At 43.6% G+C, this 19411-nt stretch overlaps 3 protein-coding genes and 1 non-coding gene across 6 annotated transcripts in view; 2 read left to right on the top strand and 2 right to left on the bottom strand.

Annotated features, from left to right (window-relative positions):
• Positions 1–4617: 4617 nt before the first annotated feature.
• Positions 4618–6065, bottom strand: Actl7b (actin like 7B). The gene has a single exon (XM_048352519.1). The coding sequence runs from the start codon at positions 5942–5944 to the stop codon at positions 4682–4684; it is 1263 nt and encodes a 420-aa protein (XP_048208476.1). The 5' UTR covers positions 5945–6065; the 3' UTR covers positions 4618–4681.
• A 319-nt stretch (positions 6066–6384) lies between these two features.
• On the top strand, positions 6385–11476 carry Actl7a (actin like 7A). 2 transcript variants are annotated; one of them, XM_048338687.1, is made up of 2 exons: positions 6385–8339; positions 11300–11476. In XM_048338687.1, exons 1-2 carry the CDS (start codon positions 7395–7397, stop codon positions 11474–11476), a joined length of 1122 nt encoding a protein of 373 aa, XP_048194644.1. In that variant the 5' UTR covers positions 6385–7394. The 2 variants fall into 2 exon arrangements, with proteins under 2 accessions (XP_048194644.1, XP_048194634.1); XM_048338677.1 differs by lacking the exon at positions 11300–11476 and having other exon boundaries at positions 6385–8855.
• Positions 10019–10127, top strand: LOC125342007. Its single transcript, XR_007209128.1, has one exon. It is a non-coding gene; the product is annotated as a U6 spliceosomal RNA (small nuclear RNA).
• Elp1 (elongator acetyltransferase complex subunit 1) overlaps positions 11037–19411 on the bottom strand; it is a 47606-nt gene continuing 39231 nt past the window's right edge. For both annotated transcript variants that reach the window (XM_048338621.1, XM_048338631.1), the window contains 6 exons: positions 19038–19151; positions 18672–18783; positions 18059–18186; positions 16859–17013; positions 14639–14714; positions 11037–11555 (listed from right to left, as the gene is read on the bottom strand). In XM_048338621.1, the coding sequence (XP_048194578.1) occupies positions 11488–11555; positions 14639–14714; positions 16859–17013; positions 18059–18186; positions 18672–18783; positions 19038–19151 (653 nt within the window). In that variant the 3' untranslated portion in view covers positions 11037–11487. The remainder of the gene's footprint in view (positions 11556–14638; positions 14715–16858; positions 17014–18058; positions 18187–18671; positions 18784–19037; positions 19152–19411) is intronic.

A 19411-nucleotide genomic window follows, 5' to 3' on the forward strand; every position in this document is an offset into this window, starting at 1 on the left:
ACCTCTCCACCTCTCCTGGAGCAAAAAGAATGAATGTATTATGAAAAAAGGGGCTAGTGGCAGGGTTCAAGTAGTAGAACACCTGTCTTGCAAGCACAAGGTCCTAAGTTCACTAGAACTGCAAAAAAAAAAAAAAAAAAAAAAAAACCCAAAACCTTACTTTTAGCTTTATAACTTGAAACTCAGAAAACAAAGATTATGTTTTCTTTTCTATTACCTTCTAGACACTGGTTTTGCAACTTACATTTAGATCTATGATTCACTTTGTTAATTTTTGTGAATAGTGTAACATCTATATTTACGCTTAAAGAATTTCCTATGGTTTCCAATTGTTGAAAAGCCTATCTTTTTTTCCATTAAGATGCTTTTATTTATTTTGAGAGATTAGATCTTTGCATTTACATACACCTATTTCTGGCTCTCTATACTAATCTACTGATCTAATCTACTGATGTATTTATGTATTCTAGCCAATACTACAATATTTTCATTTCTGTAGTTATATAGGAAATCTTGAAGTTAGATAATGTTAGTCGTCTAGGTGTTTTTCTTTAGTATTGTGATGGCTATTCTGAGGCCTTTGTTCTTCTGTGTGAACTTTAGGATCATTTTATCACAATTTCTTGGGATTTTTATGGAGATTATGTTGAATCTCATGACTCAGAGGGGAAGGATGAACACGTCAATAATACCAAGTTTTCTTATCCATGTATATGGAATTTATTTCAATCTCATTTCTTTTATCAGAGCATGAAACCTTCTGCATAGAAATTCTGTACATTTGCTAACATGAATGCCTATTTCTTTGTTCATATGAGCAAATACAATTTGTATTTTGATGTAAAATGCAGCTTGCCTTTTCATCTAAAATTTTCCACAGGAAAAAAGTTTTTAATTTTGATAAACTCTAATACACTTTTTTTCCTTTTTGCGATAGTGCTTTAGTATCAGGCCTAAAAACTCTTTGCCTAGTCCTCAATCCTGAAGTTTCTTTTTTTTCTCTTCTAGCTGCTTGTTTTGTGGGATTTGTTTTACTTTATTTTCCTAAAAAATTATAGCTTTATATTTGCAGCCAAGATTGAATTTAAGTTTGTGTAAGATTAGCAATTTAGGTCAAAGTTGTTCATGGCATTCCTTTGCTAAACACTGGCATTGTTACCTTTGGAATCTCAGGATAACTATGATATTACATGACATTTCTTGTCCACTACTCAAAAGTAATTTTTTGTGGTTGCTGCTATTGGTCATGGGGCTTGAACTCAGAGCCTGGACACTGTCTCTGAGCTTTTACTCAAAGCTGGCATTCTTACCACCTTTGAGCCGCAGCACCTGGTTTCAAAAGTAATTTTAATGTATTTTTTTTCTTGGAAAAGAGAGATGGGCAGTTTGCAAAATGGTAGGAAATGGGGCAGTTTTGAATCATCACTGAACTAATAGCACAAAATTTACAAACTTGGACAAATCTTATAAATTGTCAGACCGCAATGACATGTGTAAAATGAGGGGAAGTTCTTGTGCTTCTTATTCAGAGTGAGAATAAGCGAATCCATTTGGCAGGAACTAAGCACTCATTCTGTACCATGTTCTGCAGAGGCTCTGAGAAGACCAAAATGAGGTAGGAGGGAACACAGTTCTTATCATTAAGATACTCTATTGAGTTTAGCCTCAAGCACAAATAACTAAGAGACCCTAAGGTACATGGTAATGATCAGGCAAACTTAGTCCCTGAATGTGTTACTGTGTTCTGTGAGATTCTCTAATACCTTGATAAAAATTAGATGTCATAGCTTTTTTGTTAGGAAACATGAAATGTTGGTCTTAATATTTTAACTATAGGAGACTGCTTCTACTCTAACCACTCCTCTATACAAGGTGTTCTAGAGGAATGTTCTTGTTACTAAAGAAAACTGAAGCAGCTAGAATGCTTTTGTTGCAAGAGACAGACAAATGCAATTCTGGCTGACATGAAAGGGGTTAGCTTCAAGCTGGCTTCCTTCCCAGCAACAAACATTGGCCCAGAAGTTTGAGAACCCAGCCCTGCCGGGCTAGATTTATCTCCCCTGGCACGGGGATGCTAAGCTTACTCTCTTATCTGTGCTCCCTTTCTCACCCTCTCCCCTGGCTGCCCTACCTGCAGGCAGGCCAGGGTGGAGTGGGGGAGTTAGGGTAGGCCTCAGGTGCACGTAGCCAGAGATCCCCTTTCCTCCCTCCTTACCCACGAAGGAAGCCAGGTGCATGCGGAGTCTCAGAGAAAGCTTCAAGAGCAATCTGGTTTAATAAAGGGAGGGGCTAACAACTTATACCAGGAGAGATGACGAGAAAAGGGGTGATAAACCAGGAGCTGGCGATAGGCTGGCGAGCTTGTCCTAGGACCCCTTCATGGGCTAACGTCACTCCCGTAGTACTACCCCCTGGGCAAAGCCCGCAAAAAGGGGAGCACACGTGCTAGCTTGTGAGAAGTTGGGGGCTGGTCACAAAGCAACCCCCTCTGGTTCCGGACCCAGAGTGGTGTGGCTTGCTTCCACACTGCCCCAGGGCTGGGGAAAGGGCAGCGTCTAGGGATAGCTCTCCTTGCCCTTCCCCACTCAAGGCCAAAGCTGAATCCCCAACACAGCCCTATCTCACAACCAGCCTCCCAAGCAAAAGCCCACACAGCTGGACTGAGTCACATGTTCACGCTGGAGCCAGACATTATGGACAGGGAGATAGCTGGCTGGTTGGTTTTGTGTGAATCTTGCGCCCTGCCCCTAGCGTTGGAAAATAGGCTCTGGGCCACATCTGCTGCTTATGTGGAAACTCAGAGTTTTTATTTTATTTTATTTTATTTATTTTGGCCAGTGCTGGGCCTTGGACTCAGATTCTGAGCACTGTCTCTGGCTTCATTTTGCTCAAGGCTAGCACTCTGCCACAGCGCCACTTCTGGCCGTTTTCTATATATGTGGTGCTGGGGAATCAAACCCAGGGCTTCATGTATACATGCAAGCACTCTTGCCACTAGGCCATATTCCCAGACAACTGAGAGTTTTTAGAAGGAAACAAGAGGGAAATGAAGGCATCACTATTCTACACTAGGAACATTAGCTAGATTTGAGTGTGACTTATAGATTGGAAGAGGGACACGGGGTGCAGACGGGATTCATACGCTGCCCTCTTCCACTTCCTTGCAGTAGCACCACCTTTAGGGACAGAATTCAACGTTTCCCTTGAGAAACATCTTTGAGAAACACTGGTGCCCCGGGAAGTATGGGAGAGGCTTGCTTCCACCTCTTCCCCAGCCTGCTTTCCACCCAGACATTTCACTTCCATTACCTTTTTTTTACTTGGTACCTACCTCAAACTCCTGCTCACTCTGTCAAACAGGAAATCACTTTCTCCATAGGAAGCACTCTGCAGTCTAGGTTGCAGCCTTCTTGCCTTGCTCCTTTCCTGGAGTTACTCCTTCTTCAGAATCTGGTGGTAAATCTAGCTTCCTGTGACATCCCTGCTATCTTCTTCATTTACAGTGGGATTACACATTTCTATTTACCCTTATTTTAATGGAATCTCATTAGCAATAACCACACAGTCATCCTAAGCTGCCAGTCACTAACCCTCAAGTTTCACCAAAGTTGTCTCTTGTGATTGGCTTAAATAAATTCATGCTGAGGTTCATGTAGTGCTTTAACAGCTCCTGCTACACAAGGTATGGTTTCAGAGATGACCAAGAGGCTGGTGAGGGGACAGTGTCTGTGAGTAGACCCAGAAGAAATTTCCAGGGAGGGAGGAGAAAATAGGGAAGGATGGACTTAGATACACACACAGTTTCAGGACATCTCCAAGTCCCGCGCACTCACAATACTTGCTTAAATCACTTTCCCCTCCATAAACTTGTTTCTTTCTCTGTAGAGAAAAGAGGTTTTATGATTAGTATTGGTTTGTGGGTTGCAAGTAACTGAAACTAATGCTAATTAAGCAAAAATTATGTGGCAGAGAGTTTGACAACTTGGAGAATATAGACCTCATCAAAGAATTCCTGCAACCTTCATCTACAGGAAAGGGCCAGAAATGTGAGCCTGGTACCAAGGCTTGGTCAGCCTCGGGCCTTTGAACTCCATGCAGGAAGCCTGGTTCTGGGGAATAAGGACTTAGTGAGCGAGGCTTTAAGAGGTGACTTGTTTTGATTCTTTCCCAAGTCCAAAATAACCCCAGTCCCATTCACACCCACACCCACACCCACACCCACACCCTGCCCCCCATGTATCCTACTCAAACTGAAGACCAAAGTGAGACATTGGAGTTTCCTCCAGTCCGCCAAAGAACCAGGCAGGGTGATTGCTTAATTGGAGCAATCCCCCCTTGGCTGAGGGTTAATGTGCAACACAGACCCTGGAGGGGCAAAGGGAGGAGGATAATGGAGCCATACTCTATAAACTCCGGGATGTCATCACTCTCATGAGGTGGGCAGGGGGATGGCTCAGTGCCCTGGGAGGGGGTGGGGGGAGAGGCCCTCCCCTGGTCCCCATCTTCCCCTCCTCCTGTCAGAGATCCACAGGTGCTGATACTTCTAAGCCCACCCCCACCCCACCCCGCCCCTTTTCGGCAATCAGGAAATCCAGGCCCGACAAGAGCTGCCGCATATTAAACTTTAATGTGAAATTCTGTTAAACGTATAGAGTGGCCTTGCCAGTGGGGCCCGCCCCCCTCAGCACTTGCTGTAGATGGCCGCGCTGCCCCGCTCCTCGAACTCTTCCTTGCTGACCCAGAGCTGCTGGAAGGCCTGCAGCGAGGCCAGGATGGAGCCGCCGGTCCACACGGAGGTCTTCCTCTCGGGCGCGGCGGCCACGGTGGGGCTGTCCTCGGGGCAGAGGAGGCTCAGCTCCCTCTGGAAGCGCTCGGGGAAGCCGTCCAGCATGGTGCAGCCGCCGCACAGCAGCACGCTGGCGGCCATCTCCTCCTTGAAGCCCGTGTCCTGACAGCGGGCCAGGCAGGCGGCCGTGAGCTCGGGGAGGCCCGGCTGGCTGCAGCCCAGCAGCGAGGGCTTGAAGAGCATCTCGGAGCAGCGGAAGCGCTCCTGGCCGATGGTGATGACCTTGCCGTCGGGGAGCTCGTAGTCGACGCGCAGCTCCTCCAGGCCGAGGCGCAGCTCCTCGTCGGGCAGGAGGGCGGCGTAGCAGCACTTCTTCTTGATGTGCTCGATGATGTGCAGGTGGTCGTCGGTGAACTTCTGGCCGGCCTCGTTGAGCAGCTGCATCAGGTAGTGGGTGAGGTCGCCGCCCGCGTAGGTGGCGCGGCTCGCCAGGCCCGGCAGCACGTCGCCCTCGGAGATGGGCACCACGTGCGAGACGCCGTGGCCGCTCTCCACCACCAGCCCCGAGGTCTTGCCGTACGAGTAGATGGACAGCAGCGCCTGCGAGGTCACGTGCATGGCGGGCACGCCGAAGGTCTCGAACATGAGCTCGGCGTACTTCTCGCGGTTGCCCACGGGGCTGAGCGGCGGGTCCGACACCAGCACGGCGTGCTCCTCGGGGAGGATCTTCATGGCCGTGTGGAAGATGTACTCCCAGATGTTCTGCACGCAGTCCCAGTCCACCACCACGCCGTGCTTCAGCGGGTTCACCAGCTTCAGCGACGCCTCCATGTTGAGCAGCTCGTGGCCCACGTAGGTCTCCTTGCGGGTGTCGCCCGCGTCGGCCGCCAGCTCCGGGCTGCGCTTGCCCACCGTGGAGGAGATGAAGTAGGTGGGCCTCGGCTCGCCCGCGTAGCCGCACTTGCAGTACTGCGAGCCCAGGTCGATGATGAGCGCCTTGATCTTCCGCACTTTCTTGGGCTTGGCCTTCAGCTGGGTGGTGGAACCCGTGGTATCCCGGGCGCCCGCGTCGGGGCCCGGCCCTGTGCCCGCCTCGCCGCCGGGGTCGCCCTGTGCGGCGCCCAGGGGAATGGGGCTGGTGCTTTTTCTCATCGCCATTCTGCCTCTTCCTTTCTCACCTTTCTCAAGTCTGCCTTCTCCCTCCCCGGAAGCTTCCGTGGGGGAGAAGCGAGGCCGCCGCCGCAGCCACTGGTGCGGTGGCAACCACTTGGAATTGTGACGCTGACGTTACGGGGGGGGGGGGGGTGAGGGGGCGGGGGAGAGCTGGTCCACTCGGAGAGGGGTGGTCTTGATCTGATTCCTCGCCCTCCCCCCACAGTGTCCCCACCCCCCCCCCCCACCGCCCATTGGTGTGTTCTAAGACTGCCAGCTGGTTCCGAAATCCAAGCATCCGAGGGGGTCTTAGAGGTTGTCTCCAACCCCACTGCCTTATTCACTGACTCTGCACTCCCCCCCACCACCCTGCCTTGCTTCTCATGTTGGAGATCCTACGGCAAACCAGGCACTGTGCCAGCTACCGACGCTATTTTGCAGAAGCCTGGGAAGCAGGCAGAGCTAAGGGTGCGAATCGAAATGACTTGCCCAAGAGTGAACAGCTCTTACTTAACAGTGATTGCTCATCCAACTCCACACACAGCAGGCCTCTTTAAAGGTTGTGGGCCCTAAGAGTATTTTCCTCCCACTTTGACTATGTCCCGCTACAGCAACAAAACTCATGAACCTGTTGTATGGCCTTTTTCTTCTTCATATTCCACATGGCCAGGGACCAGGGACCATTGCCCTTCTTAAAAGGAGGAAGTGGTCAATGTACCAAAAGCCTCTATGAAGAGAATGGGGCTAGGGTGAAGTGTAAGGTCCTGGCATGACTGAAGGGAGCATTCTGGAGGCAGGACTGGCACTTAACATGTCTGGCTTCAAAGACAACCCAGGGTGGTGGAGCAGCCTGACAGATGCCTATTAGGTCTCACCAAGGTGAGTCCACAGTACACCAGAGGAAGCCATGGAGATAGGAGGGGTGTCTACTCTGGCTGAATATTCATGGTGGAGCCAACATTCTCCTTAGAAGACCCTAGGCTATAACTTAGCCTACCTCATAACTCTGATGAAAAGTACAAATGTAAATCCCAAAATAATTTATCTTCTGTGGCTCATGTGGCATCCCAGGAAGCTTTTTCTTAAGGAGGGCCATGAACAAATCTCCTATCTCTGCCTCCCAAGTAGCTAGGATTACAAGCTTTAGTCACCTACCTAGCCGGCCAAGGCAGATTTTGGCAGTTTCTTTCTCATTGCTATAGTCTAAGTTACCTTGCACATCATGACATTCAATAAATATTAATTGAATGAGCAAGTCCCTTTTATTACATTTAGGGGGGAAAAAAAGGCACCCACTACAAAATGTACCAAAGGTTTTCAGTACCTCGAAAGGCCTCGGTTACCGGATGCTGTCACAATCAGTGATGTCATTATTGGAAAAATTCCCCTGCTCACTTCTGATATAGGCCTTTCAGGCCTTGAAGCCAGCGGGACTGAGGAACTTTCTGGGAGCAGTATGGCTCTTGAAAGTATATGGGCTCCACAGACAGTAAGCATAGGGGATGGACCTGCCAAGAAAGTGGGTGATCAGGCCTCCTTGCAGACACAGCTCCTCCAGACTGCATCTGTGAAAGACGGCCCTGCCAAGCGGGCAGTGTGGGTTCGCCGAGGCAGCTCTGAGTCACAAGAAGCTATGCAATCTACGTCCAAGGACAAGGCCAAGGTAGAGGTGACCAAAGCGGTGGTAGTGGACCTCGGCACTGGCTATTGTAAATGCGGCTTTGCTGGCCTGCCCAAGCCCACTCACAAGATCTCAACAATGGTGGGCAAGCCCTACATGGAGACTGCCAAGACTGGGGATAATCGCAAGGAGACGTTTGTGGGGCAGGAGCTCCTCAATCCAGAGGTTCGTCTCAAGCTGGTTAACCCTCTGAGACATGGCATCATTGTGGACTGGGATACAGTGCAGGACATCTGGGAATATCTCTTCCAACAAGAGATGAAGATCGCCTCAGAAGAGCACGCAGTCTTGGTTTCAGACCCTCCTTTGAGTCCCCACACCAACCGAGAGAAATACGCTGAGATGCTGTTTGAAACTTTTAACACGCCTGCAATGCACATTGCCTACCAGTCCCGCCTGTCCATGTACTCCTATGGGAGAACCTCAGGCCTGGTGGTGGAGGTTGGCCACGGTGTGTCCTATGTAGTCCCCATCTATGAGGGCTACCCTTTGCCCAGCATCACCGGAAGGCTGGATTACGCAGGCTATGACCTGACAGCCTACCTCATGAGCCTGATGAATGACACAGGAAAACAGTTCACTGACAACCAGATAAGCATTGTGGAGGACATTAAGAAGAATTGCTGCTTTGTGGCCCTAGACCCCATTGAAGAGAAGAAGGTACCACCCACTGATCATGAGATTCAGTATACTCTGCCTGATGGGAAAGAGATCCACCTGGGCCAAGAGAGGTTCCTCTGCTCAGAGATGTTCTTCAAGCCATCTCTGATCAAGTCTATGCAGCTGGGGCTCCACACCCAGACTGTGTCCTGCCTGAACAAGTGTGACATCGCCCTAAAACGAGACCTCATGGGGAACATCCTGCTCTGTGGGGGCAGCACTATGCTCAGTGGTTTCCCTAACCGTTTGCAGAAGGAGCTGAGCAGCATGTGTCCCAATGACAACCCACAGGTAAACGTGTTGCCGGAGAGAGACACTGCAGTGTGGACCGGGGGATCTATCCTGGCCTCACTTCAGGGTTTCCAACCACTGTGGGTCCACCGCTTTGAGTATGAGGAACACGGGCCTTTCTTCCTTTACAGAAGGTGCTTCTGAACTGAAAAGACAGGGTCACTGTGGCAGCAGTGTGCCAGCTTTGCTGGGAGAGCACCCATTCTACACACAGACTTTCCTATAGCATTAAACACCCCTCATGTTCCCTCCTTAGTGTGTCTATTTCCTGACTTATGCAGACTCTTTTAAATTATGCATTTGCCAAAAGCGTAGTAGTGGTGGTGGGGAGGATGAACAACACTTAATTTGCCTCTAAAATTACTGTCCTTTATTGTATGTGTTCCCCTTTAAGAACAGCTTTATTAAAATCAGCTTGGGAGGGAAATGTAAAATAGGCTAAGTGCTACAGGGGATACGCTTCCTTTCCACAAACACCAATGGGAAGAAAGTTCAACCCACAAAGCTACAGGGTGCACTTCCTACCTCACCAGCCATTCTGACGGCTTGGACATTGCTAATGAAGATGCATGACTTCTAACTGTGCCTTTTCCTAACTCCCAGTCACTGTACCTCAATAGAAGTTCTTATTAAGCCATCCTGGTGAACAGAAGCTAAAGAGCATCAAGTCACCAACAAGGTACTTAGAGAGGTAACTCCTTACAGAATGAGAATCTATACAGACTTTTCCTTTCCTATCAGGTAAGCTTCTTTTCAAAGTGAACAAAACTCAATCCTGCTCCATGAAACAGTAATTGACAGTAATCTGCACAATGCAAACGAATTAATTCTAGTTGCTATAACTCACTATTTTAAGGAAACCAAGACTCCATAAAAATCCACACCATTATTAAGACACATTTACTAGTTCCAGTCCTTCAGCCTAAGTCCCTTTCCTATTAAAATACACTACAACATACTAAAATGCTTTCAAGTTATTATGTTCATTTATCCTTGCCAAAGAGTAGTAGTCGCATGAATCCAAAAGTAGACTTCTCCAAGGCACAATACCACATCTTTTTTTTTTCTATTACTGTTGTATGAAAATTTTCAAATTACACACAGTGAATAGCCCTAGAATCTATACTTAACATTTTGCTAGCCAGGTACAGTGGCTTCCTCCTATAATTCCAGGTACTCAGGAGGCTGACATAGGAAGGACTGTGGTTTGAAACCAGCCTGGAGAAAAGTAGGCCAGGCATGGTGGTGCACATGGTTATCCCCGCCATAAGGAGGCATATGCAGGAAGACCATACTCTGAAGCTGGCCCCAGGAAAAATCCAAGACCCTGTTGGAAAAACAAAGCAAAAAAGGGCTATGGATATGACAAGTGGTAAGCCACAGTACCTCTGAACCAAACCAATCAACCAACAAACACAACCAGCAACAAGAGTTAAAAAAGTAACCGCATGTTCTTGCTTCGGCAACACATATACTAAAATTGGAACAATACAGAGAAGATTAGCATGGCCCCTGCGCAAGGATGAAATGCAAATTCGTGAAGCGTTCCATATTTTTAGTACAAGAAATGTATCCAATGCCTAATGTATGAAACTGTAACCTCTCTGTAATTCAGTTTGATAATAAAAAATATATATGAAAAAAAAACCTAAAAAAAAAAATTAACCGTAGTAAGGGAAGTCTTCTCAAATTACAATTTGAAGTAATACCCTACAGTATCTACTATACACTCTGAGGATCAAAAGCAGCATTTCCTCAGCTTAAATAGCAATGAAGGCTCTAGTATTAAAAGTCTGGGATAAATTTTTTAACTTTACCCAAGGATCAACCACAGAATTCTTGTCAAAATAAACTGAGCTTTTTCTAGACTTGCCAAAAAGGAGAAAACATTCTCATTTTTTCCAGGGAAAATAACAAAATTCTTTTGGGAACTGAATTAAACAAAGGTCAGAAAGAAAACACCAGAAAGAAAAGTAAATTAGATGGCCTAGACACAGATGAAAACATTTTGGTTAAAGCAGAATTTGGAGAACAAGGCATTCAACCATGCACACCATACACCCCTCACTGCTCTCCCAGCTCTGAAATTCTAACCTGTTCCAGCTCTAACATTGCTGAATCTCTAGCAATAAATGGTCTCTATAATAATAGTTGAACTACAGGAAGCTCAACCCAATGAAATGGGAACACAGGATCTAGTAACATGAAATATCTTTTTAACCTGCTTTAAAGTGAAAAAGGCAGTTAAATGATTATGTCTAGCTAAATGTTGTTAGCACAAATTTGTTATACAAATGCTCTCTTTTGGTAACATATAACTATTCAGAAATATTTTACACTGGGCCTTGTGGTACATACCTAATAATCCCTGCACTTGAGAGGCAGGAGGATCATGAGTTCAAGGCTAGTCTGGCCCACAAAGTGAGACCCAATCTCAAAAAAAAAAAAAAAAACCCAAACAAACAAAAAAGTCTAAACCATCTTTACTCATCTTCATATTTTTGAGGTAGAAGCCATGAAATACCATTCCCCATTAACAGACAAGAATGGAGGTACCAGTCATAGTGATTTGTCCAAGGCTATAGTACAAATCAGATCTGTAACTGGGAATGAGACCTATCTCACAATGACCAACATGCTCTCAAACAGCACTAACTATAAGAACAGCATTTTTTTTAAAAAAATGACATACTGGCTGAAACTTTTACTAAAAGTTTTGATAGTCATTACTATCTGCTGAGGTCTGGTGCAGAGGGCAGCCCTCAGCAATACTAAGGCAGACCACTGTACTTCCCACTACACTACTGTATTTCACAGGTCTCAATGCCCAGTGCCTTGAGGAGCAGGAAGGGCTGGCTGGAGGGACATGGAATGAGTGGGAACTGGTCTCTGTTGATGCCTTCTAAACTGGGGTTGGTCACTCTAGCAGGCTCAGTTTCCACTGAGTTCTTCTGTCAATCTTTGGTGGTATAAAGATCTCAGCATCTGTAAAGTAAGAAAGGAACAAAAGTGTGAAAGACAAACCTCCTCTGGTATGGGGAGCCAAGGCAGTAATTCTATATTAAACTAGGTGATTAGGTTTTACAAGTGAAAGACAAAAATCATGGCCAGAGTTACTATTCCCATGCTTGAATCTCCAGTCAGAACAAACACAGCCTAGTGGCCCTGACCTAAACACAGTGTCTATACTTCAGGCAAATGATTCAAAGTAGAGGTTCTGTACTTTATCTGAGGGGGTGATTACACAGCTGTAGCTCGAACTTACTCAAGTTAAATTATAAGCTTAAGACCTGTGCATTTTATCACATGTAAAATTTGCCTCAAAGTGGAATGAACACAGCAGGCAAAGTTCATGGACAGAGTTAAGTACCTATGATAATAAATAAATACACTCCTACTTCCTAGCTACTTAGGAGTTGAAGCTTGAAAGGACTGCAATTCAAGGCCAACTTGGATAGAAAGTTAGCAAGATCCTAAATCAGTCAATAAAAGGGTGGGCACATGCCTGTCATCCCAGCTTTCTTGGATGTAGAAAGTGGTTTAGGCTACTCTACTAAAAAAAAACCAGAAAATGGCTGGAAGGGTGGCTTAGGGTGGCTTAGTACTTGCCTAGCAAGTGCAAGGCAGTGAATTCCAACTCCAGTACCAAAAACAAAAACCCTAAAGGGTAAGCTGGGTTTTTTGGGGGAAAATTATTCTATCACTGCAACCTAAAACTTTCAAGTACTCTTTCAGGTAGATTTGTGGAGATTCTTATCTAATTAGGAACCACAGACAGGAAACAGATGTGGGGAAAAATGCACACAAGGATGATACTATTTCTTCAAATTTATGATTAAGTTCCAACAGAGCACTTACACATACCAGTGTATAGATATTAACAAGTGTTTCAAGGAATATTTAACAATATAAGAAAATGCTCAATATAAAGATGTTAAAAATAATCATGATTTTCCCAATTTACATACGCATATCCTATGACTAAAGATTGTGAAATTTTGGTAGGTTGACATATTTTATAATTCAGACTCTGCTGCTATGGAGTTATACATACTTATATATAACATATTAAACTACCAGTCAACCCCATCTGAAAGGCAAAAGCCCATCAGAGCTTTTAGTTATATGACTGACTATTGATTCACAAGTAAATTGTCAACCAGGTCCATAATTTCAGTGAGTGAAGTTTGAGACTATCTCAAGAAATGTTATAAAAAATAAAGATTCTATCTTACTTTGAAAATAAAACAAGTCGAGACTTAACTAAGAATAAATATCAAGTACTAGCTTTCTGGAAGGAATGAATTCTGACAAACTGTGACAGCAGGATGTGATAGCTTTCACATTTCCATGTTTGCATTTCATGGTACAAAAAGTCATTTCACAAGAATACTTTAAAGACTTCAATTTTTCCAAAGACCTCAGTCCTTTTTTATAGTCAAATTATTCTCATTTGAAGCACTTATTTTTTAAAAAGTAATAATGAAAACAAATCCAAGTCAAGCTATGATGCAAGCCCTTTTCTTTTTTTTTTGGCCAGTCCTGGGCCTTGAACTCAGGGCCTGAGCACTGTCCCTGGCTTCTTCCCGCTCAAGGCTAGCACTCTGCCACTTGAGCCACAGCACCGCTTCTGGCCGTTTTCTGTATATGTGGTGCTGGGGAATCGAACCTAGGGCCTCGTGTATCCGAGGCAGGCACTCTTGCCACTAGGCTATATCCCCAGCCCCATCAAGCCCTTTTCTAATATCACTTAATCTACTCCACTTTATGAAGCAATTGCAGAAATGATCCATCAAGTTGCTAACCCCACACTGGGGTAGGAGAACAAATGACACTGTCCAAGCAGCTGAGCAATGCTTGTGTGGGACTGCTGCGAGTAGCTTATCAATGCCTACTATTGTTAAGAACCTCCCTTTTCTTACACAGCCTTGCAATCATAGTACATTGATAACTAACACTCAGATGAGGAGCTGTCAGTATCTTAGCATTTATGGCTCAGTTGGAAGTAGAAATGCTCTTTGATGTAGAGAAGCTGACTAGAGCATCCAAGAATTGTGTTGAGCCCATCCCCAAGGCTATCAGGCCAGCAGCAAAGGGCAGAACAAAAAATTGCCAAATGGCCTCAAGTCTAAAGTTAATTTTTAGCATCTCAGAAATAAGTGTATGTGTTGAGTGCTCATCAAAAGCAGGTTGCCAGACTCCAGAATAGAAGAAAACTAAGACTCTAGTAGTTAATGTACAGCTGTAGAAGCTTAGTTGAGATGAGATGAAGGAAGGCAATATATGCTGGTAAACAGTTTTAATCCCCAAGGGCTACTCTAAATGTCATCTAAATGCTACTATAGCACAGCATTTAAATGAAAATTCAGTGTTGCCAGCCACATGAAAGAAGATGAAAATAAGAGCATTAAAAGAAGGCCAATTATTTGAGAACATACCACAACTTTTTAAAACCAAGGGAGACTGGTATATCTGAGTAATCCACTTGAAAGGCAAATACTCAGGTGCCAAATCTATCTGTTAAAATTTTCTAGCCAACTTTTAAGATAAAGCTTTATGGGCTTGCAACTTTTAGTAATAAGTAAGTGAGAACCATCTCTTCCCAGCAAACAAAGTATTTGAGGTATAACTAAACAGAAAATGAAGATAAAATATTAACATTTTTTAGACTTGTCTTCAAATTGTATTATCATTCATACAGGTAATAAAAAGGTCCAGTTCTTAAGGAAGAACTATGAAAATGTCCCCAAGATGTAATTTGTATCTACAAAACAAAAAATTGATGGTTCAGAAGAATTTTTCAAATGTGTATATACATATATAGACAGTTTAAACTCAAATTGCAATATATATGACAAGTATATGTCAATGTCACTAAATAATGTTATTAGATCCTTGGCCCCCCAGGACACTGCTAGTAGAGATTTAAATTGATCTATTAAGGATGTAGTCTCAAAGTTGAGGAGGAATCATAGTCAATAACCACTATGTCCTTACACAGCTTATCTCAACAGCTACAGCTAGTCCTCCTCATTACTGTGATTACCTGACAGGAAAGCAATACTAACCAAGAACCGGAACTGAAGTCTTCTGCTGCTGATAAGAGGCCATGATGCTATTTGCAGTAGAATTTGGACCTAGAACCTAAGCAGAAAATAGACAGATCACCGAAGATTATCTTAACACTTCTGATGACTTAAAAACAAAAGGACAAACTTCTACAAGAAGTAAGCAGCCTGACATTTCATTAGTATGGTATCAACATAGTAATTCTCATTTCCTATGTGAGCTTGCTTAGTCAGCTTCTCTACTTTCAACTCAGATCTCTTAAGTCACCTTTCTCTTAGAACAAGGTAATGATGGGAGCAAAGTAAAGCAGCACTCTACAATGGTATATAATTTACGTTTTCCAAATAAGCAAGTCACATTCTAAGGAGAGGAGAAAATACAAGAGACTATATAATGAGTATCTATTACACTCAAAACCTGTGGTAAACAGCCTTTCTTCTTTATTAAAACAAATACAAAGGTATGCATCTTACCAGTATAACACAAACTCTGCACAAGACCTCACAGAAATCTATGCCTACAAGCCTCTGGGCAGACATCAGCCCTCTCATTTGTCCTCATTCATGTCTATATGCATTATCTAGGCATCATATTCTCAGGAGTAATGCCATAAGCTAAACAACATTTCAATGACTCATGGTATCCTGAAGACATCCATTCCCATACATCATGAAGCAAAATGAAACAATTTTCTGAACCAGGGGCTGGTGGCTACTAAAAAGTCTGAGATCTGAGTATCAATGTTCAATGCCAGCCTGAGCTGCCAAAAAAGCCAGAAGTAGAAATATGGCTCAAGTGGTAGAATGCTAGCCTTGAGCAAAAGAATCTCAGGGACAGTGCCCAGGCTCTGCATTCAAGCCCCTGGAACAGCACTAAAAACTAAAAGAATTTCTGATCATTTTCCCTGCAAGATTCATGTAGCTGGCACCTTAGAATCAAATGTTATCTGAGCAGAAGTGAACAAAGACATGCAAAACTGTTCATCTAAAATTATCACAGCTCTGAAGATGATCATTTTTCCTTCTAGGAAATACTTACTATAGTGAATCCAAGCATTTGTCTGGGTCCTAATTTTTAATTGCTTTTACTTCTACGATTTGTAAAGTACTTCCATATATATGCTCCTGTCTAACTTGAAAAACATTCCAGTGAAATATCAGGGGAAGAATTCCCACTTCTACTAGAGGAAATCAGGACTCATTAAGTCACTGTGATTCTAACCAGTGAGAAGACTACAGTGTCTTATCTCTACACGTCACACCCACCCCTGTATACACAGCTTGGGGCTGGAAGCATATGAGGCCTGAACACTCCTCTTCATCAGCTGGCTCCCCATTGTGCTCCACCAGTACAGAGGATGCCCACGGGAATGTACAAGGTTGAATGAAGAAGGGATTTGCTTTCCTTTACCCAATAGCAACTGTTCATTCCAGTTTTCATTTATTTCTGTGCACACAGAACTAACTCCAGCGTGCCCCCAGAAGTATCGGGACCAGCTTGCCAGCTTTGTCTTCTCAGAGGTCCAAGAACATGGACCTCTGTCTGAACTGCAGTCTCCTAGCTCTTCCCTTTTTTCCATGAGCTGCTTCCTTCTGTTACTCTCAGTGGAACACCAACCCTCCCTCCTGTGTTTCCCTTTTAGTTTTTCAGTCCATTAATGCTTATTTAACTCTGTGAGAAAGTATCAAGTATGGTTTTCATTTTCCTTACTGAACCCTGAATGATAACCAGCCTTTCTGAATCCACATCAAAATTCTCCAAAACAGACTTGAGGGAAGAGAGAAAAAAAAAAAAACAGAGGTAGACACAATAAACAGTAATACATGAGAATCCTTGGTTGGACACAAAAGTTGTTTCAGTACCCTCCACAACTTCCCAACTAGGAGATGAGAAGTCAACATTGAGCCTAGCTTTTCCCCCTTCACTCCATCTTCCATACTCAAAGACTTCCCCATTTCCTATGACAGCTTTCCTTTATCTGGAAAGAAGAAATAATAACCTTACTCATGCCAAGGTATACTAACAAATATGAAGTTGTACTAAAAAGGCAAATAGGAAATCTTACAGTTTAAACACAAACTTATTTAATTATAGCATATGATGTTTTAAGAGTAGGAAAGTTTTTGCTTTGACTTTTGGCAATTACATGACTACAATAACCTGTGAAAATGATTTTTTAAAAAAAACCCACACCATATCCTGCCTTTGAGAAAACTTACAGGCATTGCTGATGTCTGCTGGTAGGCAAGAGTCCAAATTTCTGGGAGTGATCTTTCCATCAACTGTAGCGTACCCTCAAATGCTGTCTGTAATTCCCTTCCTTGCTCGTCAAACTCAAAGAGAAAGAGTACCTTTAAAATACTGTGTACTTCATCTGGAAAGAAGAAAGTTGAGAGTGTAAGTTGTATTCCCAACTCTATTGCTAGAATCATACCATGGTTTCATTTACAAGCAAAAAATTTCTAACACCACACTAAAGTTGCTGGCTCTCTCATTTTTCTTCTTTCCCAATGCTAGAGTATCTCTCAACATATCAATTACAAAAGAAAACAAACCCACTATCAACAAGCAGAAAGCAGTGTCACACAATCCTTTACCCTGATCTTAAGTGCTAACATTTCAATTCAGTGAGGTAGATACTTATATAGGAAGGCTTCTAGGTTACTGGCTGAGAAAGACTGGGTTTACGAGTGAGCACTGAAAGGACCGTCTGGTAAGAATTTTCATCTTCCTTCAAATTGGGAAAAGAATACCTTAATTATCTACTGAACTATGCCTGTTCGTGATACCCAGTTACACTTTTTTGTATCATCTTTTGTACTACTATTTTTTTTTTTTTTGCCAGTCCTGGGGCTTGAACTCAGGGCCTGAGCATTGTCCTTGGCTTCCATTTTGCTCAAGGCTAGCATTCTACCACAGGCCTCAGCACCACTTCTGACCTTTTCCATTTATGTGGTGCTGAGGAATCAAACCCAGGGCTTCATGCATACAAGGCAAGCACTCTACCACTAAGCCACATTCCCAGCCTCCTTCTTCTACTTTTTGAATCATCATTAGATGAACCAAGTTTGGTAGCATATGACTGTACATCTGGAAGAGGATCAATAGTTCTAGACCAGGGCTAGGGAATATGGCTCAATCAGTAAAGTGTACACCTAGTATGCCTAGGCTCAGGGTTTAATTCCCAATACCATTTACTTTTTACAGTTCAATCAAGACTATTATAAACTGACTTAATGAAAGGTCACTGCTCTGTACAAAGCCAGCCTGGGCTACATGGTACCCTAGATCCTGTCTCAATAAAACCTAACTAAACAACCTCCTTCCCAGTGCCCTTCAAAATATCATCATCATCATCATCATCATCATCATCATCATCATCATCATCACCATCACCACCACCACCACCGAGAACACACCTTTCATTTTTTCAATGCTTTGTACCACTTCATTCAGTGCCTCTAAAAGGGCCAGATCCTCCAGTGGACTCCCTTCTTTGAGGCTGTGCTTCTTTCGTTCTGCTTTGCGGCGATTCTTAGATGACCTCCTGTCAGAAATCATAGAGAAGTTTAAAAGGAGGTTCCCTGTATAATGAATAACTAAAATGTACTTATTGGCCAACAGTTACTGGGAAACAAGAGTCCACAGGATGCAGTTATATTTAGGGGGAATTATAATGAAGTGTCTTTACATAGACATAATGTAACATGGGAGACAGTGTAAGTTTTATAAGCAAGCAGTACAGAAAACCTTAAAGACTAAACATTGAGGTTTTGATTAAAATAGAGTAAAATGAAGTTAGAACTAATATCTAGGAACAATGAAAAACAACTTGAATTCCGTAAGAACACACTAAATAAATTTAAAGGAAAGGCCTAGGTAATCTGGGACAGTCCTTGCACTACGTTCTTCAGGCCTAGAAGAATATCTCCCCCACCCATTGTACTGTCCTGGTACAAACGCAGCCTACGTGCTTCCATACCCTCCATTTGCTCAGGGGGAGTGCAATGGGCTGATTGGATGGATACATACGCTGATATCCTGGAGTTACTATGGGAGTATTTGCCACTCATCTCACTGCCACTCACAACACTGCTGGTTTCAGAGAACAGGTCTGACTCTTGACCATGATGAACATCATCATCTAGAAAGGAAGAACCAGGATTATATAAAGACAATTCCCTGCTACAGTGGGCCGACTGCTAGTACAGTCAGTCACACATACTGAAGGATCAATAAAAGTTACAAAGTTGATCTAAAGAATAAATACATGCATTTATACATCCAGAACCATGTGTCAAAATAAATACTTTTTCTTTACAAATTACCAGTCTCCGTACTGTTACAGCAACAAAGATCACTAGTACAAGTCTCTCTGGGCTTCACAAAGGCACTTACCCACATTTCCCTGCTGTGCCTGCTCTTTGAGCTCTCGAACTACTTGTAAGCGTTCTTTATGACGAGTAAATGCAGATGTCTGAGAGTCCAGAAACATCATGTAATTTTTCTGGGCTGGGGAAATAGAATGGAAAATAATTTGAGGGTGACATTTAAGCAAACAGAAAAAAAAAACCCAGGGAGAGGCAAAAAGAATTAAAATTCAACATAAAAAAGAGGTAATTAAGTCTTCAAAACAAGATTTTCTCCTCTTAACCAACATTAGTAAACTGGAGATGGAGAATCCATTGGTCCCATAATTCATCAACATCATCTCAGAATACTTTCTATCACTAAATTTTCAAAATCACCTGAATTAAGACTTGGTATCGAAC

The sequence above is a fragment of the Perognathus longimembris genome, chromosome 1 (assembly GCF_023159225.1).
Source record: "Perognathus longimembris pacificus isolate PPM17 chromosome 1, ASM2315922v1, whole genome shotgun sequence".
NCBI lineage: Eukaryota > Metazoa > Chordata > Mammalia > Rodentia > Heteromyidae > Perognathus > Perognathus longimembris.

Coding starts and splice junctions, on each gene's coding strand:
- Actl7a (XM_048338677.1), top strand. CDS start 7,395: ATGGCTCTTGAAAGTATATGGGCTCCACAGACAGTAAGCATAGGGGAT.
- Actl7b (XM_048352519.1), bottom strand. CDS start 5,944: ATGGCGATGAGAAAAAGCACCAGCCCCATTCCCCTGGGCGCCGCACAG.